At 36.6% G+C, this 26,028-nt stretch overlaps 2 protein-coding genes across 8 annotated transcripts in view; one reads left to right on the top strand and one right to left on the bottom strand.

Moving 5' to 3' along the window:
* The window catches only part of LOC143710814 (equilibrative nucleoside transporter 2), a 36,157-nt gene extending 18,504 nt beyond the window's left edge, over positions 1-17,653 (bottom strand). For 2 of the 7 annotated variants that reach the window (XM_077202047.1, XM_077202041.1), the window contains exons 1-10: positions 17,288-17,585; positions 9,234-9,288; positions 8,335-8,416; positions 7,534-7,679; positions 7,123-7,262; positions 5,182-5,316; positions 3,566-3,663; positions 3,396-3,471; positions 1,512-1,690; positions 1,303-1,405 (exon numbers count right to left, since the gene is read on the bottom strand). In XM_077202047.1, the coding sequence (XP_077058162.1) occupies positions 1,303-1,405; positions 1,512-1,690; positions 3,396-3,471; positions 3,566-3,663; positions 5,182-5,316; positions 7,123-7,262; positions 7,534-7,679; positions 8,335-8,416; positions 9,234-9,265 (991 nt within the window). In that variant the 5' untranslated portion in view covers positions 9,266-9,288; positions 17,288-17,585. Of the gene's footprint in view, positions 1-1,302; positions 1,406-1,511; positions 1,691-3,395; positions 3,472-3,565; positions 3,664-5,181; positions 5,317-7,122; positions 7,263-7,533; positions 7,680-8,334; positions 8,417-9,233; positions 9,289-9,594; positions 9,763-17,287 lie in introns of those variants that run through there. The other 5 variants (XM_077202046.1, XM_077202044.1, XM_077202043.1 and 2 more) reach the window with 4 other exon arrangements.
* The window catches only part of mpdz (multiple PDZ domain crumbs cell polarity complex component), a 241,481-nt gene that overhangs the window by 167,528 nt on the left and 47,925 nt on the right, over positions 1-26,028 (top strand). The gene's annotated exons all lie outside the window — the stretch shown is intronic.

Raw genomic sequence — 26,028 nt, 5'->3', positions numbered from 1 at the left:
TTGCAAAGATAGCTAATTAAAGATAATCTAATTATGATAATAATAGTCATTTAAATTAAAAATATCTAAATAATATCATGTTTTATATATATATATATATATATATATATATATAGGCCTATATGATCCGAAGTAACTAATAACTAACTACTGAGTAGTTTTTTCATTGGATACTTTTTACTCTTACTCAAGTAACTATTAAGATTATTACTTTTACTTTGAGTAAATATTTCTGTAAGTACTTGTACTTTTACTTGAGTACAGTTTTTGGATACTCTACCCAAACTAAACTACTCTAAAACTCTTGCTGTTTTTGGCTGTAAGGACCTTTGAAATAACTGGCCATGCTTTCATTCACACGGTCGTCAACCAATCAGATTCAAGCATTCAACAGCCCCGTAATATAACTGTAAACAGTGTAAAGCAGTAATGTAAGGCATTACTAATCAGTGTGTCAGAGTGTCTGGTAAGAGTTAAAAAAAGAAGAGCCTAATTTGCTTAGGTTTGCATGTGTCTTCAAGTTCAAATTGTCTTTTGAAAGTAAGAGCTACTAAAATAAGCCAAATAATACAATTTTCAAATGTAATTTGTTATCTATATACATGTGTCTATAATTGTCTACCATTTGTTGAATGTTCTGGTTTATCAAAAAAATGTTCTAAAATCCATAAGTTGTTTTTAAGCACTGTTTTGTTAAACTGACAGTTGGCAGCATGCCCAGTGCATGTTTCCTTTCAAGTTAAAGTTGTCTTTTCAAAGTAAGAGCTACCAAAATAAGCCAAATGATACAATATCAGATACAATTTGTTGTCTATCATTTGTTGACTATTTTGCTTTATCAAACAGTTCTTATGAAATTAAAATTGTTTTTAAAGTACTGTTTTATGCAGTTATGCTGGTCAGAGACCTTATTTCTTGTTTTGATAAACATAAAAAGGCCTCCTGTGACACATGTTTTGTGAAATATGTAGAAATGTGTTACAACTCAAAATTAAAAAGTAAAACCTTGTTATGATAATGTGGTTTAATGAATTGAGAGTTTTTTTTAATACAGTTAGCCAACTAATACACTTATATTTCAATAAATGAAAAATCCTCTAAATATATATCCGGCGCCTGATTTTATTTACAACCCTCAGCATGGCCCTTACTGAGTTTGAATTTGACACCCCTGGTGTAAGGGGATAGAAACATAAAGTTTGTACAGTATAAAAATCATTATGTCTATGGAAGACATAAAATATGAAAACACAACAAGTGTTTGTGTGTGTGTGAGAGCAAGCGAGCAAACGTATTCCATACCCCAGTTTCCTCCATAGACAGTTTTCACATCCACGGTAACAGCTGGAAAAACTGACAGTGTTACTGTGAACACAAACGTCACACAGAACGCCATAACCCAAATCTAGAGACAGAGAGATGATGATGACAATAAGCCACTTTTAAAGATTCAAAACAGACCACAAGCTGCGAGACGTTCTGATACTTTAATTGGTGAAATAAAACGTCACCTTTTTGAAGACCTGCAGGACAGAGCTCTTCTGGGTGGACGTGTTTTCTGCTTGCAGCGGGAGGAAGGCCTGTTTGCTACCCTCCTCTTCATTCACACAGTTGGCAGCTTTGTTAGGATTCCCGTCGACCACAGAGCAATTAGACGGATCGCTCGTCGTCTCACAGCCTTCCACAGTTTCTGGAGGAACAGAATTCATTTCAATCAAAAATATTCCCTTGTGAAAAGAAGTGCACTTAATTATATTGAATGTGCATTTTTAGTGAATGTCATTAATAATATAATATTAATGACATAAAGGCACCTTAAGTGTACTTAAGAGTCTACTTTTGTGACTTTCAATTTTAGTACAATTTTAAAAAGTGCACTGTGTAATAATGTCAAATTAAAAGTTTTATTTTAAAGTAAATTGTAAATCATTGTTTTCATAATTTGTGCTGTGCTTTAAAGAAGTACACTTATTTTGATGTGTTGACTAACATACTAGCACATAAGATTTTAGATGTACTAAATTGCAACTTTGTTGCATTAACATCATATATGATATAAAGTGCCTGAAAACATTACATTCGGTTCACACCTTTATAGCATGTTATTTCTGTAAAACATAGTCTTTTTAAAAGTATGCTTAAAGGTGCAGTGTGTGACTTTTAGCGACATCTAGCGGTTCGGTTGCGAGTTTACACTAAGGGCTCAGCCCACCGCTCACCCTCCCTTTTGAAGAAGCTACGGTGGCTAAAACGGGACAAACATCATCGTCTGAGACGGCAGAGAATAGCCAGAGTAAACCAAGTTTCTGTACCACAGTCCATTATAAACCACATCATGGATAAAGTTTACAAAGCCATAGTCAGGCAAGGATCAAGGGTCTTAATACGTAATATAATAATAGTAATTAGTTGATTGTCTCACGAACGTAACCAGCACATTTCTCCCCACATAGCAAACCCATAATACAGCGAGGGAAAAGAACCACATGAAACTATGCAACTATATATTTTTTCTAACAGGGTAGTACAGGTTTAGCTGGCTAATATGAGCTGTTACTGTGGCCGAGCTGGTTAAAGCGTTAAGCCTTGTTTATACTGGACTCATACCGCTCATAGCTCATACCGCATGAGCTCAAAGGTGCGTGCGGCAAAAATGACATGATTGTAACAGCGCGCGCGCCTCCGCATCCCCTAGACACCATTTACTACACACAATAGTTTTTTTTCTCTGATTTTGGAAACTCGATCGACTTAAAATGCTTCCAAGATCGACGGGTTGGTGATTCCTGTAACTGTTTTACGGTCAATGACAAGAGTACTAATCAGCTGTCTCACGAAAGTAACCAGCACATTTATCCCCACATAGCAAAGCCATAACACAGCGAGGGAGAAGAATTAAGTTACATGAACCAATCCAACTACATATTTTACACCACTGACAAGGGAAAAGTCACTACTCACGGTGTTTATTGCTAGCTTCTAGCTTTCTGCGGCTTCTCTTTCAAGGTTGTGACGAAACGCGCTCTGTAGCACTGTTTGTTCGCTGTCGGCTACGGTAGAAACATGACGTCACAATATGTCGACCTTCATAGAAGGGGATTCCCGCGCCTATGTAGATATAAATGCCTCATTCTAAGGTAATAAAAACATTACGGTTTATTAAGTAAGTTCTTTATACACCACTGAACACATAGTTATGGATGTCATATTGCATTTCTGTCAATAGATACTCAACATTTTAACACATTGCACCTTTAAGTGTATTTCTTTTTCTCAAGGGTAATAACACTTGGAATGAACATTATTTAAAATAATATCTTTTTATCTATTAATAATGGTGTATATAGGTTTTGTGGAACATGCACATATTGGATTGCCATTTCACCGAGTTTCACCTGTAGGCAGCAGCTGGCTCGACGGCTCAAGCTCGTAGCTCTTGCTTTTGCTGTCCAGGTAAAATCTAGCAAATGCCTGCACACACACACACCCCAGAGATCAGTCTCAAAATTAGCTGACTAAAGAACAGCACAGATCTGACAGGACCTAAACACACACACACACTCACCAGTTTGGGTAACAGCATGTAACTGATGAGCGTGATTAAGGTTCCGACACACGGAGTGATGAAATAACCCAGAGCTGCCGTTTCACTGTCAGCTTCACCTGTTACACACACACACACACACAGTGAACAGATATAATATATATGTGTGTGTGTATATATATATATATATACACACACACACACAGTGAACAGATAGAATATATATGTGTGTGTGTATATATATATATATATATATATATATGTCCACTTCATTTTCCATCAATCTTCATTTTCCATCCATCTCCACTTCATTTTCAGCATTGCATTTCTTTCTATTTTAGATTTAGCTTATTTAACTCCACAGAGATTCACTGTTGCCAAATGAACATTCATGCATTTCTATATAGCATATATGTTCATTTAGCAACAGTGAATCTCTGTGGAGTTAAATAAACTAAATCTAAAAAAGAAAGAAATGCAATGCTGACCTGACATTGCCAGAGATGATAAAAGAGATGAAAAAACGACAAATTTGTCCCCACTAGTGAGCTTAATCTCACAAAACCTCATTTGCAAGATTATTAAAGGTGCTCTAAGCGATGTTGGGTGACGTCAATTCTTGTTGACGTTTAAAATATTGTCAAACAAAACGGAGGCTAGCTAGACCCTCCCTCCTCCTCATCCGCACACTAACCCCGGCAAATCCTTCTTGTCTGTTATTGGCTGGAACAGTTTGTTATGTTTCGTGGTGCAGGTTAGCCCAGTTTGTTATTGTTGCCGTTTGTGAAGCCTGGGGTGTCTGCAGAGACCGTGTTTTTTTACAGTGTGTTCAGGGGACATGCGGCTATAGCGGATAGTGAGGATATGTTTGCTGTATGTGATAAAAAAAATTTTGGTCTAAAAAACGTGTGACATCGCTTAGAGCACCTTTAAGATTACACTTTATTTTTAAGTGTCCTTGTTGTATTTATACAAGTACTGAGTAATATGAATTAAAAACATGTACTTTGGTTTAGGGCAAGTTGCTTGTAATTATGCATAATTTGCTATAGCAAGTACATGTAAGATGTGTGATATGAACACTGTCAAATAAAGTGTTGGCGAATATTGTTTTGTTCCAACTTATATCATATTTTTTATTATATTCTTATTTTCTTCCATTATATTTTATTCTTCTTTTAATTTACAATTGTGAGTTTTGGGTGTACTTGTGAGGAACTTTTTTTCATTTAAAATGCCCCCACAAATGCACTGTAATGTTGAAACCAATTGTCTCACTGGGGTTATTATAATTAAATAAAACCATAAAATATCTTTCAGTTACTTGAAAAATAAAATAGTTTAAAATAAAATTAAATAATAAAAAAAAATTAAATAGCAACCTTTCTAATTTTCCTTTAGTTTAACTTGAGGTAATAAAATAACTGAAATAACTAAATTAATAAATAATATATATAATATAAATAAATAAAATATATATTTATTTATTTTTACAAAAAAAACGATTTTAAAGTAACAAAAATGTAGAAATGAAGACCGAAACATAAAAATGCAAACATTCAAAATATGTTTTAAAATTATAATGGTATCTCAATGATACGAAAACAACAATGATACAAAAACAATAACAATCTCACTTGCTATGGCGAAGATCATTGCAAGAGCAGCAAATGTCCCTGCGAGTCCCTGTCCGCTCATAAAGATGGCGCTGTACTTCTGCGGCAACAAACCCACCAAACCGAACAGACTTCCCTGTAACACGGCCCCGAACGCTGCCGAGAGACAGACAGAACAACAATCATCAAGAACACAAAAAAAAACACTGAACTTTATAGCAAGAGTGGGTGATGCACATTAAAAAACTAGGGGCGCACCGAAATGAAAATTCTGGGCCGAAACCGAAAATTCTGGATGCACTTAAAAATTATTTATTTATTATTTTAAATTAGTTTTTTTTTATAATTGTATTAATATTAGACTTCTAAATGAAATTCAATCATTTTAATGATATTGAATTAAAAAGAAAATACAAGCTATTAAAATAAAATAACCACACTTTTATTGAAAGTAACACTAAAATTGGACAGAAAATATATTCATATTAAATATCAAGCTTATTCTTTATTCAGTTCTATGCAACAGAATTAGATTTAACAGATTGACCAATTATCTAAATAATGTATAGTCCTACAAAGCTATTATTTTCAGAGCCTGTGAGCAGAGTGTAGCGGATGAGTGAACAAGAGGGTAACGTCATTTTACCAGCGTTATCTAGCACGGCTATACTATACCACATCATGTTACAGCACAGTAGGACTATTTCAAACAGAAAACAAGTATGGGCCTACTACTACATAGAAATTTCATGTCGGCGCGTTATTTGAGCAGACTTTGACTTCCGATGAGCATGAGCGGTACAGGAGTGGAACGTCCGCAAGGGCCGTGAGCGACTGAGCAGAGCGCACGTGCAAAGAGAGGAATATTAAGCGGAGCGCCACACGCGCAGTAATAATGGCTGGAACGAGAGTGAAACCTGACGGCAAATATTTTAGGCTCATATTTTCAGAAGTTTTTCTCTTTCGGACAAAAAACAGATAATTTTCGGCTTTATAAAAACAATAACAATATTAGATACATCTCAATATTTATTCATTTACTCTGAAATAGATTTAGGTGGCGTTTACATGAAACTGTTTTCAACTACAAAAAGGAAACCTTTTTATTGGTTTTGGACGTTCATTAACATGACAATGGCGTTTTGGGGGCCTGAAAAAGCAAACTTTTCAAAACCGGTCTCAAAGTGCAAGTTTTTGAAAATGATCATTACCGTCTCTGTGTAGACTAAAAAAATGTGAATGTGAAAACGGTGACGTCATGTGCCTGTGTATTACGTATTCAGTCTATAGGCACGTAGTGTTTCTTTACAAAGTGACATCGCCGACTACTGGCCTGGCATGCAGATTTTACTCGTTTTTCCAGATCCGTGTGAACGGGGATCGTTTCGACAACGTTGTCGTTCATACGTGAAACTATTCAAAAAAGCAAAGGACAGACAATTCGTTTTTAGTACATCATCGTCGTGTAAATGTACCGTAAAAGGGTGATCGTCAGCTAAAGGTCGGTTCGAGGGTTGATCATTTTTAAAATGTTTTTGAAGTCTCTTACGCTCACTAATGTTCATTTTTTAAAATAAAAAAAATACAGTAAAACTGTGAAATTACATATTTAAATTTGAAAATATTCAAAACTTAAATGTTAATTTAAAATAACTGTTTTCTATTGTAATACATTTTAAAATTAAATGTATTCCTCTGATGAAAAGCTGAATTTTCAGCATCATTCCTTCAGTCTTCAGTGTCACATGATCCTTCAGAAATATTTTAATACGCTGCTTTGCTGCTCAAGAAAAATGTATTATCAATGTTGAAAACAGTTGTGCTGCTTTATATTTTTTTCAGGATTCTTTGATGAATAGAACAGAATTTATTTAAAATAGCAATCTTTATCCATATCAGCATTTATCAGTAGAAATATAAATAGCCTAAGTGATGGTGATGTGAGGTCTCAAAATCACTAACAATTGATAAACCAGATAGTTGCCATGGTGACGGAGAAGAACATGTCCTCCTCCATTGGGACCTTCACCAGGACAGCAGTGAGGATGAAGAATATGAGGATGAAGACTAAACTGCCTGCTATCCTTATCCTCTCTGAGATCCTGAAACACAAATGATCTGCTATATATTACTGGTTTCAGAAAATGTTTGGTATATTAAACTACACACTTTATTTGTTGTATTTTAACAACAACATTTCAGCAACTATATATTCTGGCAGAAGTAATAAATTTGTGTAATAAAACGTTTTAATTACAATGTGTCCTTAAACATTATGTGTAAACATTTTTTTTTTATTATAAACTATCTTACTAGTTGTTAGTGGATGTGATATAAAAAACATCTAACAAATTTCAAAAAATAAACTCTTACCGCTGATAGAGAAAAGAGTTGAGCAAAGTAAACAGCAGCAAAGGCAGCTGGGAAAGCAGATTCATCCAGTTATCGAAATAATACTCCGTCCTAGTTGTTATTGTTCCGTTCCTCCATTCAGACGTATTGAGTCTGTTGTTGAAATACTGTAAAAACCAAATCAAAGATTTTTAGAGACACTAAACAATCACTTTCAACACTGAAATATAAGCAAATGTAAAACTATGACCTTACAGATTAAGTGGTATTTTTTGATGTCGATAACTAATATATAACGATATATATGAAGATACACAATATTTATCATTTAAACATAGTAAATAAAATAACACATGCATAACAATTTCTGCGATTAAATTTACATGTATTTTACACAAAAATGAGAATGAATCCTTTGAAAGAGAATCAAGATAAAAAAACAACAACATAAAAAGTAAACACTGTAACCAACAGAGCACAGTAATCTGGTAAATCTGAAAATTAATTATATTCTATTCTATTCCATTCTTTTATATTATATATAGATTAACCACAACACAGTAATAGCATCACAATTATAGTGATTCCAGGAATATAGCAGAAAACTCTGGAGCAGTGATCAGGCTAATAGGTTTAATCCTGGCTGTTAGCCAACTAATCACAGTCGTTGGGTAATTCAGATCGGGAAAAGATCAATATCTGAGGGGGGATTTCTCTCAGACTAATGAAGTGTCCATTAAAATGCAAACAACTGTGTTCCAGCAGATTTGGCTTAAAGATGGGAAAAACTCCTGTTCGATGCTGTTTTCCACATTCCATTACCATAGATGCCGTCATAAAGAAGTTCCATGGCAACAGTGTTCCCAGGCCAAGGATGAAGAATATGACCGCGCCAAGGCAGCCGCTAGACAGAAGAGAAAACATGACAGTAAATGTCTATTTGCAATATATTCATTTTCCCCAATTAAAAAGAATTTGAGAAATGTTAAATTTCATTTTTTTTTTTTTACTTCACAGCATGATATTATGAATAATGCAACGCCAAAACCAAGTGTTAAGCAAGTTGTTTAAAAAGTCAGAGGTTGTGTGTTTTTTTATTTCCAAAATAATTTACATAATCCATCACATGCAAAACAAACCAACAGGCAAATGTTTCAAAGTATAAAACCTTTCTCCACGTATTATTTGTAATTTTTAATTGAATAAATCTTAAATTGGCAGTGTTCATCTGTCATCTATTCATCCATCTTGTTAATGGACTCCTGGCTGTCTGCTCCCAAACGTAAGACCAAATGACAATAAAGACATTTTTGCACTATGCCAGCCTCTTTTTTTTCTCTTTTTGAAAAGTGAACTTGTTTTGAAAAAACTTGAACTGCCCAAATAGCAACCCTACCTTCACAAAACATATTTTAATGCAAATTATCTCAAGCTGAATTAATTACCACGGTTTTAATATCAAGAGAAATGACTTATTTGTCCACTTATAACAATATGACCCCAGGTAATTGTGGAAAGCTATTAGTTTGATTAGAGTCTGTATCGGTCTGTTGACTCACTTGACAGCTTTCAGTACAATTAAACTGAATCCCTGTGCTTTTTTTCTTAATCATCTATCATTGAGCTTCTCTGAGATTAAATCAGTCTTTTAGTTTGAGAGAATCTGGTGTGTTGAAGGCGGAAAAAAAGAAAAAAATATATAAAATCCAAAAGAAACCTACCGGTCTTTAGGGGTGTCCTCTCTTTTGTTCATTTTGTCCAATGTACAGTTGGCAGCTGTTCAAAAAACAAAACAAAAAATTATGAAAACGCAATTCAAGCTTTACATTCCATTACAAATGGCATGTCGCTTGCTCAGCTGCAACAGCGATTTCATTCAATACACAAAGGTCTGAATGATTCCCACAGAGCTGGTTCTTTAAATGGTCAAAACATCCTTCCATCACGCTAAAACAATCCATACGTTGGTAAAAAACTGATTTTGGCCATCATCAAAGTTACTGCGCACATGCGTTTAATAATGGCGTACAAAAGTAAAATATTCATGAGCATTCTTTAGCTTCATTTAGACCACATACTGACTCTGAAAAGATTTAGGCAACAACAGCAGTCCATTCACAAAATACTCAGTCCAAAAGAAAGATGTTTTTACACGACTGCATTAGCTACAGTTTAAGCAGACAAAATAGTTTAAACTAAACATGTCTCCACGTGAACAGACATGGCGTGTCAGTTTGGGGAACCGAGAGGTGGAGGAGGAGCATTCACGTCACGTTTACGCTCCCACGCTCAAAACTAAACCATTGTGTTGTCAGAGGATGTTTATGTTCCTGTGGCCTGGATCTATTGGCAACTTGAATGACAAATGACAATATATTGAGAGATTATGATTAGAGGTGACGTAAAGAAGCATACAGAGATGACGTAAAGAAGCATACAGAGGTGACGTAAAAAAAGCATATAAAAGAGAAAATGTGTGGCAATAAGCCTTTTGTGAAAATGTGTGGCAATAAGACACAGACAAAATTATGTCAAAATACCAGTCTCGGCAAGTATTCTCGTAAACACAGTCGGTTATGTCTTAAAGCTACACTGTGTAACGTTTTTAGTTTATTCTTAGCTAAAAACACTTAGTTCTTTCAAAAATATGTGCTCATTAATGTATATTTACTTCGTTCAAGTAATAAAGTATTCTCGTGAGTGTATAATATGCCATTGAAAATACATACGGGTAAGGGGTTCTAATGTCGGTCGCCATGTTGCCCCTCCATCTTGAAAGTACATTAGCCAAAGAGGGACATACCCGTTAATTCAAGCTTCGCCTTTCGCATTTTAACACTCGATGGCACCGTGTCGAATGTCAAGAGGGGGATTGCTTGCACCTCCGTCACATCAACTGATCTCTGCTCACGGAGTAAATGATATAGCCTACCATGTAAACTTTGCCTTACGCTAGTGATGTCGTACAACATACAGAATAATGATAGCACTGATAAAAGTTACTTTACTAAGATTAGCTTGCATTCGTCTGGGAACCTGACAACTGACGTTAGCAATGAAATGGTAAAAAAATAACGAAAACATAAAACTAGTATTCATTTTACATAGATGTCATAACCTATAAGTTACCTGACAAATGAAATTACTGCAAATTATAATAGTTTTCTAAAATAACCTCATCACTTGAAGGAACACTCATGGACGAGGTCGAAGTGGAAGCCATGTTAATCTTGGACTACACTGGCCACCGTAGGAGTTAAAAAAACGAAATCGGAATTGAGAGGAACAGAAACTAATATTCACTGGATGGTCATATACCTCTTCACCGCTAGATGGGGGTAAAAATCACACAGTCTAGCTTTAAGTGAACGTAAACAGTTGAGAAAGAAATCAGATGTGTATCAGTATATTAGATAGGGGTGAGAATCTCTACGCACCTCACAATTCGATTACAATTTTAGAGGGCTGCGATGCGATGATAAAACGATTACACATGCATCTTTTTTTTCTATAGGCCTACATATTTTTTTTCTCACTGTGTGACTACTTAGTCTTTTTTAAAACTACTTTTTAAAACAAAATATTTGTAATGATCCATAATACATTTACTTCAAATATATTTGATTAATTAAACAAATGGAAATGATTTGGCATTAAATGTTGCGATAGAGTTTGTAATTCGCCAAGTTGGGTGGTGGCTTTTAAGTTTGTCCTGGTTTCCACGTCAGCGCTGTTTGATCTGGTTTATAACAGAATTCTGAACCGAATTTGAATGCTTCCAATTAGATCTCGCTTGCGATGTTATTAATTCTGCAGTGAATTCAAACGCTTTCTCACGGGATCTTCCAGCGCTGTGTAATAACATTGTCGAGTGATTGAGATCGGCCCAAGAGTAAACCTGTTCTGAGCACGCGCGCAAGCGATTAGCGCGGATTCGTAACATTCGTTTCACTTTCATTTCAATTGATGTTTCTCGTATCTTATGTAACAGAAGTTGCAGCTCTTATCAATTGCACAATGTGGTGGTCGCACCAGTACGACCTCTTGTCCTCCATTTGGTCGCAGTCTGGAGCCCTACATGCATAAAGTGTAGCTCTCGTCCAGGTCCTTTTTCCCTTCAACTTCATAGAAGCCAAAGTTACACTAGTTATGAATACAGAGGGTGCCGGTCGGATTTCTCGCTCAACAATCATGCTTCTCCGTTATGTGCACAGCTGCAGACTGTCCAGGCACCTTTTGCGATCCCTTAACATTACGTTATCAATTAACATTTAGAAAATCAATTTTTGACATTTGTGATTCGATTCAGAATCGTCCGCATCACGATGCATCCAAGAATCATTTTTTCCCCCACACACCTAATATTGGACCCATGCATTCAGTCTTAAAGTGACAGCAGCCTGTAAATACCTCTGCTGTCTATGTCATTAATGCTAATCAAACAATAAAATAAAGCATTCACAAAGGTTAATCAATATAACATTTCTACAGGGAACACTATAGTGTTATTTTTCATGCATGCCTAATAATTACATTTCTATGTCTGAATACTATAGTTAGACCTTACTTTATTTGTAACTTTGTTTTTATCTATGTAAATTGTGATTAATAGTGTATTTAGCGATTTTGTTTTAAAGTATATAATTTCTGTAATACGTAGTACACTTTTAAAAAGTATGCAAAAGGTAAGGATGGTTTTAAGAATGGCATTTTGAGTAAAGAAAAAGGGAATATTTTCAATTTTACTTCAACAATCTCTTTACATTAGAACATTTTGTAGGTAAAATCAAACTTTTTTTACTGTATCATATAGTCCAACAGTCTTTCTTCAACAGACTTTTGAACAAATTGAGAATTTACCCCAGATTATATGACAAAACCTGTTACACAGCTTTTTTCTATATAACACGTGCAAGGGAAGTGAGTGAGTTAGTACTATTACAGTAACTGGGTTTGGTGCTGTGGTCTAAACTGGAAACAACAGAGTGCCACCCGACACTTCTGATGACCATCTGCTTCAATCACGTGAACATGACTCATACTCCTAACCCTTAATGAGACAGATCATACAAATTATGTATTATGACTCACCCTTTTAACTCCTAAATCAGTTTAATAGTAAAAAATAAGAAATTAGGGCTGCACGGTATTGAAGAAAAGTGTGATATGCGATAACTCATTAAATAATTTAATATTCGTTATGAGATATGATAATGCTTAAAGTGTGTAAAATAAACTTAAATTATCTTTACTATATATTTAAGATTATATAACCTACATACATGTTTCACATTATTTTTGTGACAAGAAAACATCCCTTCAACTTGTGAAAGTGAACAGCAGTGTTTTACTGTAGCATAAGAAGTGTTAAACCACTGGGTTTAGGGTTTCAGGTAGGCCTACATTAGGTTTATTTAACATCAGAAACTGAATAATTAAATGTAAAAATGAAACATTGCTTGGTTTTCACTGAATGAATTAAATGTATACCGATTCTAAATAAAGCTACAAAAGTTATTTAAGAGCAGTGAGAGATTTTCTCTTTGTCTTTTGATCATGACCCCAGCTATTGCAAGTCGTTGCGATATGCATATCGCGATATATACATTTGCAATATTTTTGATCATTTTTTCGATATATTGTGCAGCCCTAATAAAAATATAAAGTACAATCTCTCACAACAACTCTAACCCAAAAAGAGCACACCTAGCATGTCTGAATTAACAAAAAGAAGAAAAAAAGACAACTCTACAACTTAGAAAAGCACAGAGGTACTTTTAAAATGAAATGAATGAAGAATGGATTTGATCTTAAAAAGTATTTTAAAAAGGTTAAAATTTCAAATGTAAGAGGATTTAATTACAGATCCAATTAACTATATTGAAATATTTTAAATGTGCCAAATTACTGCTTCATTATTACAAATGTGTTTACAAACATTTAAATACTTGACAGAAGATTCAATAATTGCATTACAGTATATATTTTAGCTTCAGCAAGATCATCTAGAAGTTCAGCTAGATCAGCTAAATGCTTTTAATAATAATTGAAACTAAAATATATTTTCATTAATTGCAATTAATGTGCAGTGTCAGAAAACATTACATTCAGGTTGCACTTAAGTATACATTTTATAAGTATAGGCTGTTATTTTTTATAGTAAGTTCTCTTTTTAAAAGTATGCTAGAGTGTACTTTTTTCAAAAGGAGGAGCTTGAATACATAACAGGAAACCATACCCTTGAGGGTTTTCTTTTCCATTTAACTCAGTAATGCATGGAAACAAAGATTCACTGTGAAAGCCAGGCCGTTTATTCCCAACAGCACAGCAGCTCACAAATTATCTTCACAAGAGACAAAGTAAGGATTCACAAATAGTTTATCCAAACCATTACACACACTCAGAGGGTAACATGAGGGAGGTGACGATGGGAATTTAGATGGCAAATTATGCCAAGAATGCAAACTAATTAACCCTTTACTGACTGGTCTGCTTCCATTCAAAACATCGGTTTCAGTAGTCTCACTGGATTTAGAAGTTGTCAGTAAACCAGAGACAGAGTTAAAGAAGGTAATGGGAAGCATGTGTGATACAGCAAATGTTGCAGAAAAAAAATGTATCACCTCTATAGCCTATCGGCACTTTCTCAATGTTTAATACAAGAATGAATAAAAATAAAAAACATCACATTTTCTGCAATGTTTTTCATGACATAAACATAGGCCTAGGATAGGGCTGCACAATTAATCATATTTCAATGGGTCTGGTTTTATTACCACAAAAATAATACAATTACTTGATTTATCATCAAAATAATCCACCGGATTACTCGATTACCAAAATAATCTTAAGTGACATCCCTAATCGTGATACAACTAAACTTTTATTTATAAAGCACTTTCAAAACCATTAGAATGGACCAAAGTGCTGTCCATATGTGCCAAATAACTCTAAAATACATCAAAACATGACACCAAGAAAATCATACAACCAATCACTCACAGTTCTCAGACCTAATCAAATGGCAAAAGCTTGATCAAATAAATGTCTTCAAGTCCTTTTTAAAATTATCCATGCTTATCCACAGTGTGGCAAGTACAGCATATTTTTTATTATGATTATTATAATTTATTATAATAAATTATTATAATAAATTATTATAATTTATAATTAGGGCCCGAGCACCGAAAGTGAGAGGACCCTATTGTTTTTGCTCCGTTAAATATTATTCAGCTTCTTCTCCTGAATGAATCGCTTTTTAGAGGGCCTAAACATGCTCGAAAACTCATGAAACTTTGCACACGCTTTAGAAGTGGTGAAAATTTAAGTGTGATATGGGTTTCAGAATTGGGTGGGGCAAAATGGCTTAATTGCCCCCCCCTAAATTATTGCCCCGGCTCTAGGTTTCACGTACAGGTATGAAATTCAGTACATACATGTAATGACCCAATACCTATAAAAAAGTCTCTTGGAGCGTAGCCCTAACACAACTGGAAGTCAGCCATTTTGAACTTTTTGTGCCGTTTTTGCCATTTCCAGACGTACTTTAACAAACTCCTCCTACAGTTTTGATCCGATCCGATCCTCTTCAAATTTGGTGAGTGTAATCTTAAGGCCTTTGCGACGTTAAATTGCGAAGATCTTGAGTTTTCGTCGCAGGATGTGGCCTTGGCGGCCTGACAAATATAGATGTGCAAACCCAATTTCAGCCTCTGGGTGAAATATGCATCATCAGAGAAGTTCTCTGTCAATTTTGCTTGCAGTTCCGATGTTGCTAGGCAACCACAAACAGCCTGCAGTAACTCAGCCATACAATGTCCGATCTGCCCTAAACTTCGCATGTTTGATAACTGTGCGTTCACACCGCCGCCGGCGAGAGCGTCAAAGTGGCCGGAAGTCATTCATTGTCAATGAGAGCCGGCGGCGAGCTCCGGCGAGAGCGGCGCGGCGCGTCTTGGACGGTGAGAGCGGCGAGGAGAGTTGAAGTCAGGTCAACTTTATGGTAATAAGCAATGACGCGGTTCGGCGGCAACCGGCGGATACCAATCGGAATATAGAAGTGCTCCGTTTGAGAGAAGTCCAGAGAACGCAGTCCTGTAAACTTTGGTTCCGACCACATTAGTTCCCAAGCAAAATTGAGGAGGTTGATCATTTGAATTTGATAAGGCGCGCAACACTAGTATTTATAGGCAATATTTTCGCGCTAGAACACTTGTTTTTCAGCGGGAATGCAAATTATAATAGCACTTAACCATGAACACAAAAGCCACACCACACAAATGGCTTTTAGTTTGTTTATTTCATTAGCAAACATGTCACTGTAATTGTTAAGTTTTTTCCATCGATCAATTTTCTGCAAAAATAACAATCGACATGCTTGTTTGCTTTGTGGCCCCTTTAAATACAGTTGTAAAAAAGACCACGCGTTCGATCTACGTCAGAGCATCAGAGCGTCCACGAATCTTTCCACGGCGTCGCTGGCAGGGCGGCGAGAGCGAATTTTGCCGCTCTCGCCGGCGGCGGTGTGAACATACAGTAAGAGTCCTGTCCTGAACACATGACCATGCTCATATTCGGTTATTGTAATAGCGCCACCTGCTGGTAGCAGAAAGTGTAGCAAATACAAATTACTTTAACATAGTACTCCTATATTTACGTACTGCCCACCGTGGTCTGTTTTCCTAAAGCCGCCGGGTGGTGGTGGCACGGGTGCGAAATTTACATCTGATATGGGTTCCAGAATTGGGTGGGGCACAAGGGCAAAAAGTGAGGCAAACAAATATTTTGACTAATCTTATTTGCCACTGACCCATTTATATCCTGTCTGATACTTTATTCCAGCATAAACAAATCTCTAGGTCTACAGCAAACCTACAGATAAATTTAACAAACACCTCTCCATCGGCAACCTGTCCACCCCTTCTCCAGAAAAGACTGGTGAATAAATTCTGAGCTTTTGATTGCCTGTATCTATTCACATCACCCTTATTGAAAGGCCTTTTATTTCTTTTTACTTCAAATTGTTTTTTTCAAGGCACCTTCAGTCATAGTAAACAACCTGCTTGCATCATCATCAGGATATGCACCTCGGCCTGGACAATATTTTACCATTTTGAAATGTTTGCCATTTATCAGAAGTCTCAACGACAACAAAATGCTTATGAAACTTTTCTTTGTTGAATGGTTATGTGATTTCAATGATGACATATGTCTTGATATGATTAAGCAAGAACACTACAGATGGAAAAGACGACGTAACATCTGTTTTTATTAAAGAACAACAAGTATGCCCAAACTTTAACTCTTTGTACGGTTTCCCCTTTCCTATTAATTTTAATGCAGTGTAAATGCATTTCAAATGCAGTTTTTCTCCTGTGCAATCAAAAAAGAACAAGAAAAGCAAAGACGCAACGAATATCGTCCTACATACGTGTTAGTTAGGCCTATAACGTTACATATAAGGTGAAATGTATTGCTGATCACAGATCAACTGATCGATTCGTACTTTCGTATCGAGTGTGAAAGATGTTCTCAAACAGCAGTTTGTGTGACACATCAGACAAAAGCTTCTCTGTTCTCTCCAGTTGGTGCGTGATGTCATAAATTACTAGAATAAACAAGAGTCAATTCAATTCACTCATATAGAGCGGGAGTGTGTGAGGGAGTGAGCATCATCATACACGCTTTCACAATCAAAAGAGTTCACATTGCTTGTTTTTTCCAGAGAAAGGAAGGTCATTTGAAAGTCCGCGTTTCGTTTAACTTATCTGCTTACCTGTTTTTACGATGCTTTTGGTTATTTTCTCATTTCATCTGCCCATTTCAAACGCATTATTTCAACAGAAGGCTGCGCAGTTCGTTTAAATTTAATTAGATACTGTCTCACACATGAAGAAAGCGTGGCCCAGTCTCAATTCGCATACTATCCGTGCTAAATAGAATTAGTACGTCCCAAATCGTAGTATGTTGAAGTGTTCCAAAAAAGACCCGGATGGTCTACTATTTCCGGTCAGAATCCGAAGTGCAAAATCAATGCACCCAGGGGCGTAGCAAACGGGCGGGTGGGTGGCGGGGGGAACACGTCCCCCGCACTTTTAGAAACAGGTGATTCTGTCCCCCGCATTTTTTTTGACCCGTCGCCAATAGAGACAGAGCGCAACGCGTCATAATATGAAGACCACGCCCACCGGGTGGGGAAACAATCCAACCGTCTCCATTGACTTTGAGTTTGCATTGCGAGAGGCATTTGTCATTTCTTGCTTCTAGCAAAAGACAGAATAATGCCTAAAAGCTGCTATGTGACAAGGTGTACAGCAAACAAGCAAAGAAACCCAGAAATAACTTTTCATTAGCTGTCGACACCAAAAAACGAGCTTTTGAGTAAATTGAGGGATCCTGACACTCACTCAGTATGCACTAAAAATACACTACGTTTGCTGCAAGTTAAACATTTGGTCACTGGTGAGTTAAATATCCAAATGTCATTTTTATATATTATATTTCTGTAAGATAAACTATCCTGTGTTGCCGACTACGGTCTCCTTCAGCGGGCGTAAGTTACGTTAGTTAACTTGTCAGAGTAATGAGACACGTGACGCTCTGTCTCAACTGCCTGTATCCACTTTTATGTTCTAAACACTAGTTTTTTGGGGTCGACAGCTTATGAAAACTTATTTCTGTGTTTTTAGCTTGTTTGTTGTACACCTTGTCACACAGCAGGTTTTAGGCATTTTTCTGTATTTTGTTAGAAGCAAGAAATGACAAGGAGACAGCCTCTCGCAATGCAAAGTCAATGGAGACGGTTGGATTGTTCTCCCCATACATTTTTTTTGTATTTGCATACATCAAATTATGTACTTATACATATACAAAAAAGAGAAAAGAAAAGCATAATAATAAGGTTAAGTCCTATCTTTGAATAAATCATCATAATGCATCAAAAAAGTGAACTTTTTTTGTTATTTATGAGACTAAGGGACGAAATAAAAGACTTACAACTTGGTCTCTAGGAAAGGCAGGCTGTGACGTCACTGACGGGGAGGACAGTTGCTTGACCCCTCCAGAATGTGTACAGGTGAGATTTGTATAAAAAAAGAGGATTGACAATTTTAAGGCAGTGTTTTCTTAATTGGGACTCCTTGCCACTATTTTAATGAATTGCACATCTATTTAATTCCGTAAATCAATTTAATTCCATAAAACAAAATATAACATTTTTTATTTTATGTTCAAACTGTTAAATACAATTAGTTTTATGTATAAAGGCAGTGTGTTCCAATAGTGTTAAGTACTGTATCAGGCTATTTATGGCTTGCTAAATATAAATATAAATGAAAATCTTGTGAAGTTGTGTTTAACTGCAGAAATGGAAACTTTTGTCAGACCAACTATATACCAACTATATGGTCCCACCCATGAACGTGCTCACTGAAACGGTAGGAAATCAAATTAGATTGCATGGAGGATTTTCACCAGAGAATGTCTAATAAGGGGCCGGAGAACTTCCACTCTCAGTAAACTTCCGGCTTCTGAACTGGTTAAAGTTCCACTCTGGTTCCATATAGAAAGAGAGCCATATAGAAAAAGTCCCTCCCCTTCCGGTGGACCACCATGGGACCTTATTTCGGAAAAATATTGTATGGTAGTCAATGGTAAGAGAAAACAAATATTTGGATCCCGTTTGAATTGTGCCCTGAATTACACATATGACGTTTTTCAATTTAAAAGATACATCATATGTCGTCTTCTTGTTAGCGTTTTATGGCGGGCTGGAAAACAAAAGATATGGAGCATTCCCGCTAACTACTGGGCTGGAGTGTGGACCACTGACGGAATGGTAAATGGGGGAAAACTAATAATTAAATAATAATAAATATTTTCTACCTTTAAATACTATTAAACAATTCAAACTTTCTTCAGTAGCTATACCTCATTAATGTGTTAAATATTCGATTATTCTATGCAGCAGCGTTTTAAGTGTATGATTTCATTTCTTACTTTCAACAGAAATACACAAATACCCTTTCATTTTCATAAGCAATAGCTACAACATTATTAGCAGCCCATACTCTACAGTTTCTGCTGTTCCACATAAACTACAAATCCCATGTTTAAAGCTGCCTGTGCACTGCCCAAGGCTAAGTCTAATGATTGTGCATGCGCATATATGGTGTAAGAACGAGCCTATTATTGAATCTAGAAATAAAGCAAAATAACAACGAAAAATTATATTTAGTCGTCAGATGCCAGTGCCACGTCCGTAATTTATAGCAAAATTCGAGCATCAATTCGATCGCAAACGGATTGATTAACCTGCGTGACGTCATTAACACCTGCCTGAACGACAAATACAGTAGGCTAAGTATTGTTTCAGGAAACAGTCGTGACTAGCTGAATTCTTCAACGATTCATCGTTTGTAAAAAAGTAAAATTTAAAAAAAATAGATCGTAAAGGCTAGTTAAGCAGCGAGTTAGTCTACTTCGTTGTTTGAGAAACGCACCCAAGGTTAATTCCTTGTTCATTGTAATTGCTGCACCCGTCTGGTCTTTTTTGCAGTATGCATACTGTAAAATGGGGACATTTTCCAGGCCGGACCTGACCAATTTGCTGCCCTAGGCAAGGTTTTACCTGGTGCCCCTTGCACCACAGCCCATTCCACTCGTCATTGTGCTCATGATATTTAAAAAATAAAAAACATTTAAAAAAATAAATAAATAAAAGGGTGATGATGGTTAAACAAAATAGCACCTAAGCTACATTACAGCCTAAAACTAAAATAAAGAGTAATTACATCTAGCCATTCAAGCACAAACTATTCATTGCGCACTAACAAAGGTGTTTGTTTTCCAGTAGATGGCAGCAATATTCCACTTGACTAAACTATGGAACGTTTCACGTCTTCACCATGAAAGAAACTCTTCTTTAAGTGAATTTTACATAAAATGTTGCTATTTTTAATAAACCCGTATATAAATAGCCTATCATTACTAATTTTGGCAAATACATTTTAAAAATGCCAACAGCTGAGCAAAAACATTTAAAAAAAAGTGATAGGCCTATCAAATGCATTTAAAAAACTGACATGATTACAAAATCACACTGTGTGTGGCCTCTGGAGACTTTTTTTTCTCTTCCACAAACACAACACAATACACCTTCTCAAATTCTTCATTGCAGATGGACAAATACTATTCTACAAATCACAAATAATAAGCTGTGGTGTTTACAAAGTTTTACAAGCAAATTTCGAATATTTCTTTCTGTTTATAATGTTACGCATATCATGAAGAGACGAAATGACAGAGATTACAAAGAGACTGTATTAAAGCTCCAGTAGGTAACTTTTGTTAACAAATATTTGTTAAAACTGTCATTATGTCCTCACTCCTGACAGTAGAATATGAGACAGATAATCTGTGAAAAAATCAAGCTCCTCTGGCTCCTCCCTGTGGTCCTATTGCCATTTGCAGAAATACACCGCTCCCGGTCAGAAACAACCAATCAGAGCCAGGAGGAATGTCTTAGCAGTGTCAATCACGCTCGTGTACGCGCTGATCACCCCTGTCTTGCACAGCGCGAGCGCGTACCGTCGTTCGTGACTCTCCTTTTCGAACTCGTTCATCCAAATGAACAAATCTTTTTTCGAGTCATTTCGTTCATTCAACGAACGAAATGACTCGAAAAGAGAGATTTGTTCATTTTGAACGAGTCTTTTTTGGAGTCATTTCGTTCATCCAACGAACGAAATAACTCGAAAAAAGATTTGTTCATTTTGATGAACGAGTTCGAACAGGATCACGAACGTGCATCACAGAACAGAGCAAATGCGAGCATTTGTGCTTATAGAACTTAAAGTTTTTTATTTAGTTTTGAAATGACCAATCGTTTCGCTAGATAAGACCCTTATTCATCGTCTGGTATCGTTTAAAGCCCTTTGAAGCTGCACTGAAACTGTCATTTGGTCCTTGAAACGTTTGTGTCCTATTGAAGTCCAGTATAAAAAGCCTGGAATGTTTTCATCAAAAACCTTAATTTCTTTTCGACTGAAGAAAGAAAGACATGGACATCTTGGATGACATGGGGGTGAGTAAATTATCATAAATTTTTATTTTAAAAGTGAACTAATCCTTTAACGTTATCTTACTAGCTATTTATAACTTATATAAGAGTGCAACGTTATAAAGTTACATGTATTGCAAAATACTAGGGGTGTCACGATTCTCCAAATCCTCGATTCGATTACATTTTCGATTCTAAGGTCACGGTTAGATTCAATTCTCGATTTTTTTTTTTAAGCACAGGTTGCTATTGCTCCTAAAAAGCTGACATCAGTTCATCGCAATCTCACACATCTGTTATTATCAGTGAAGCTGACTGCACAATGAATCTTTCATAATATATAGCCTACACTTTGTTTGTTATAATTAGAGGATTTGTCAGCTTACAGAATTCAGCACTGAACAAAAAGTCTGTTTTGAGCGGTGAGGAGAGTCTATCTTAAATGCTTCTGATTGGTCATTGCGTTCAAGAAATCAACACATATGTCTGTGATTGGCTAAATCGCTCAACGCTGCAAACATGTTATAAATAGAAACTGTAAAATCTGGCCTGTAAATCGTGTCTATTTTGTTTTAGTTGTTCTTGTTGCTTTTCTGCAACAGATGAAAAAAATGTATTAGTTTTTATATGTTTTATTCATAGATATTTCTAGTTTGCGGGAGTCCCGCGAATCTTTTTATTCTCCCGCACACACAGAGTGAGTGCATTACCGCCCGCGCCCGCACTCGGCCATCAAATCTAGTCCCGCGCCGCACTCCATTGCGTTGGGAGTGCACGTCTATAGATCAAGAGCCCGGCCCGAGGATAGTGACGGGAAATATCGGCCAAGTTCGGGCTCGGGCATAGAATCCAAGTTAGAGGACTCACAGCCTTTCAACACGTGTGTTTTTTTCCCGCACCGTGATGAGTCGTTCATGAACGGTCCGTTCATTGCCTCTGTCACGCGACAAATGAACAAAAGACTCGGAAGGTCAAGTATTAATGTTCACTGTAAATTACTTTTGACTGCATTATAATGATTTCTTAATTCAGAATATGATCAAGATTGCGTTGGATGTGTTCGGGGAATTTGCCTGTTAAAAGTATAACATGTAAAGCCCCTGAAATGACTTGAAAAAAGATTAGTTAATTTTGATGTGTCACGATTGTGAAAAGTCTATGGAGAGTTGCTAGACCACCCTTTCTGCAAAATAATTTTTGCTGCCGCGGTGCGTCTAGCTTTCTAGGCTAGTATTGGCTAGGAGTTTTTACACATGTGAGCAATTCCGAGCCTGGAAATCCCTGGAGGCATACAATCACTTTGCCGAGGGTTTGGGTTGGTGACGTTTACTCAATTGCAATCAATGGAAAATTAGTCATCATAGCAAATGTAGCATGATGCTAGACTATCAGTCTATTAAAAAGCCATAGCCTCCAAAACATAATCCCTATGCTCATCGGTGCTTCCTGTAACTTGCATGTACTTATTTGTACACTGAAGAATAGGGGTGGAACGGTACATGTATTTGTATTGAACCGAAACGGTACGGGCGTCATGGTTCGGTGCATGAATATAAAAATAAATAAAACTCACGTGCAAATTAATTAATGTAATGCGGAACTACTTTATACGCGGGTTCTTTACATAGACAGTAAAAGAAATGGACAAAGCGACCCCATTAATTTCAACGGAGAAGACTGAAGCCCGATTATTGCACTTCCTGTCTGATGGCTGAGCGACTGCGCAGGCTCAAACTGAGCGTGACGATAGTCTGACAGTTGCACATCATCTAGTTGCGGTGGCAAAACAAATCTGAATCACCTAATTCCTCAAAAACGTTGTTGAATATTTTGTCCCGTAGTTTTTTTGGACTCTCTATCTATGGGCTTCTCCTTTGACTTTATGCCTCTATGTCCCCCCGATTGCCTCATAGACAGTAAAAGATTGCCTGCGAGCTTCTCCTCCTGTCTATACGGTAATGTCTCTATTGTGCGACATAAAGTCGTGTGGTTATGACGCAATCGTTAGCCTGTTTTTAACAAAAACGGCTTCTACGGGGCCATAACGTAAGATACAAAGTAATGGAGCCTTTTATAAATTGTCGTGTTTTTTTAAAAATAAATAATGGACAAATGAAGTCTTTGGACGTCTCAGATGTAAAGTTATTCGCTGTCAAAGTGACGCCAAAATGAATGGGAGTCAATGGAAAGCTAACAGCAGGTGAAGTTCTGCTACAATGGCGGCTCCCGCGAGGCTTCAACTTCCGGCTGATGGATTAACCCCTTGGTTCTTTAGGACATAATCTGAGATTGCAATCATGGAATGTGCGCGCGCGTGTGTGTGTTTGAGTAAGAGAGAGGCGCGGGCGCGATCGAACAGTGGAAACAATGTTGTTTTTGTATGTTTTTAATACCTCGTCATTTTGTTAATACAGGACATCATTCAAACTGCAAAGTGTTAACTTATATTTGTTTTGAGAGAGTTTCTTTCCTGTTTATCCTCGCCAGCCATAACCTCCGTCATTGTTCTGACAAAAGCTTAGTCTTCTCACATTCATGAAGTCTAATGACGGGTATACTGTAAAATCCAAATTTAAATGAACCTCCGGCACGATTTGAACATCCATTGACCCAGCAGGAGATTACCATTTTCACTTTTTATCACAAAATTAACTCGTTTCAGCTTCTTTTAATGTTCTGCCCACAACATGCCCACAGAAATGGTGCCAGGTCTGCAAATGCCGTATGTTGTGACATCATGTAGGAACAAATTTTTTTTTTTTTTTTTTTTCTAATGTAGGAACTATGTATAGGCAGTTCTTCTGTTGTTGTACGTCACACGCATCACACACATGACCAGCGTCGCCCAATAGTGAGCCTACGTGTGACGTAGCTCTACGCTATCTCACTACATTAAATGACTAGAGGCCAACAGAGAAGGAAATGAATAGTTTAAATAAAGTCGTTATTTTGTTTTTTTGCGCACATAAAGTATTCTTGTTGCTTGATAAACTTAAGATTGAGCCACTGTAGTCACTTGGACTATTTTAACGATATCTTTAGACTTTAATAACTTTTCGGGGCTGGCAAGTTTCAATCCCTGAAGAAGCCTATGGACTAGTAGGAGTGATCCAGCTCTCAGATTTCATCAAAAATATCTTATTTCGTGTTCCGAAGATGAACGAAGGTCTTACGAGGTTGGAACAACATGAGGGTGAGTAAATACTGAAAGATTTTTCATTTTTGGGTGAACTAACCCTTTAAGAAACTCGTAGCAGCTACGTTCACATTTTTGCTACAGTTGCTGCAGTGAATATGGTGCAAAACGCATTTACACCTGCATCAAAAAATGTTAAGTCACGGAGAAATGTTGCTCATCCGCAAATCATTATGTAAATTCATCCAATGAGAGTTGCACACTTGTAGAATATTGTCTCACAAATGTCTTGTATATTTTTCTAGCACAAACACAAGTAGGCCGACATATCTACAACTGCTTGAATTTGCTGCGACGAATCTAAAACACTGTTTTTTACTTTCAAGTGACAAGTTTTCACCAAAAATACCTTCAAACGAAATTAATGATGTCTACTTCATTGGATGTGGCGAGAGGCGACGTGCGACACAACAAATTTTTAACAATAAACTTACTTTCGCGTTTTTTTGTTGTTGCTTTATTTGGTAATATTTCGAAATAATAGTATTAAAATAGTATTAGTAAAAAAATAATAATAATTTTGGCGCCCTTATTGGATGAGTGGCGCTCGTACCATTTGCCTATTCCGCCAATATCGCTGGCCGGCCCTTTCAGAGACTGCTGTAGTCGGGGACAGGACAGCAAAAAGCACGACTGTCCCGTGGAAAACGGGAATGTGGTGTGGTCACTCTGTATGGTAATTTGATCTCACTATCTTTGAGTCAGTCTGATAAGATGAAGAAACAAATACTGAGACAGACTAAATCCACAAGAATTGTGGCAATATCTCCAAGACACTCGGTACTTTGATGGCATTGGCTATGTCACAGTTTCAAGTCGGACAAAAGTTATTACCGGCTTGGACTGCTAAGTCAGATGCTAATCTACGCAGTGCCGCATCGAGATGAACACAACTAGTACAGGGCAGGATTTGATGGATGGTTGGAAGTTTGTGGCTTGCTATTGGTTGATTTAATTTGAGTGACAGGTTGTCCCACCCCCGTGCCAGTAAACACTTCATCAGAGAAGAGAAGTTGCTGCAAGAAGGACGGGAAGTTATTTTGATTAAAGATTATGAGGATTATGAGTTTTAAATTAATTATGAGTTTATACTGTTTATAGGCATATGTCTGTGTGTTTTTTAATGCTTTAAGACAAACCATGTGCAAATTTATAAGTCAACACTATTTCTGAGTATTTTCTCCTTAAAACAGTTTACCAAAGACAGTATCAAAAACGCGGTTTGAAATCGCCCCTGTTCTCTACGTCACACAAATGTTGT

This window comes from Siphateles boraxobius, unplaced genomic scaffold, assembly GCF_051911475.1.
Source record: "Siphateles boraxobius isolate OS27281-9 unplaced genomic scaffold, OSU_SipBor_1 48, whole genome shotgun sequence".
Taxonomy (NCBI): Eukaryota; Metazoa; Chordata; class Actinopteri; order Cypriniformes; family Leuciscidae; genus Siphateles; species Siphateles boraxobius.
This window is presented reverse-complemented; position numbering and strand designations above follow the sequence as displayed.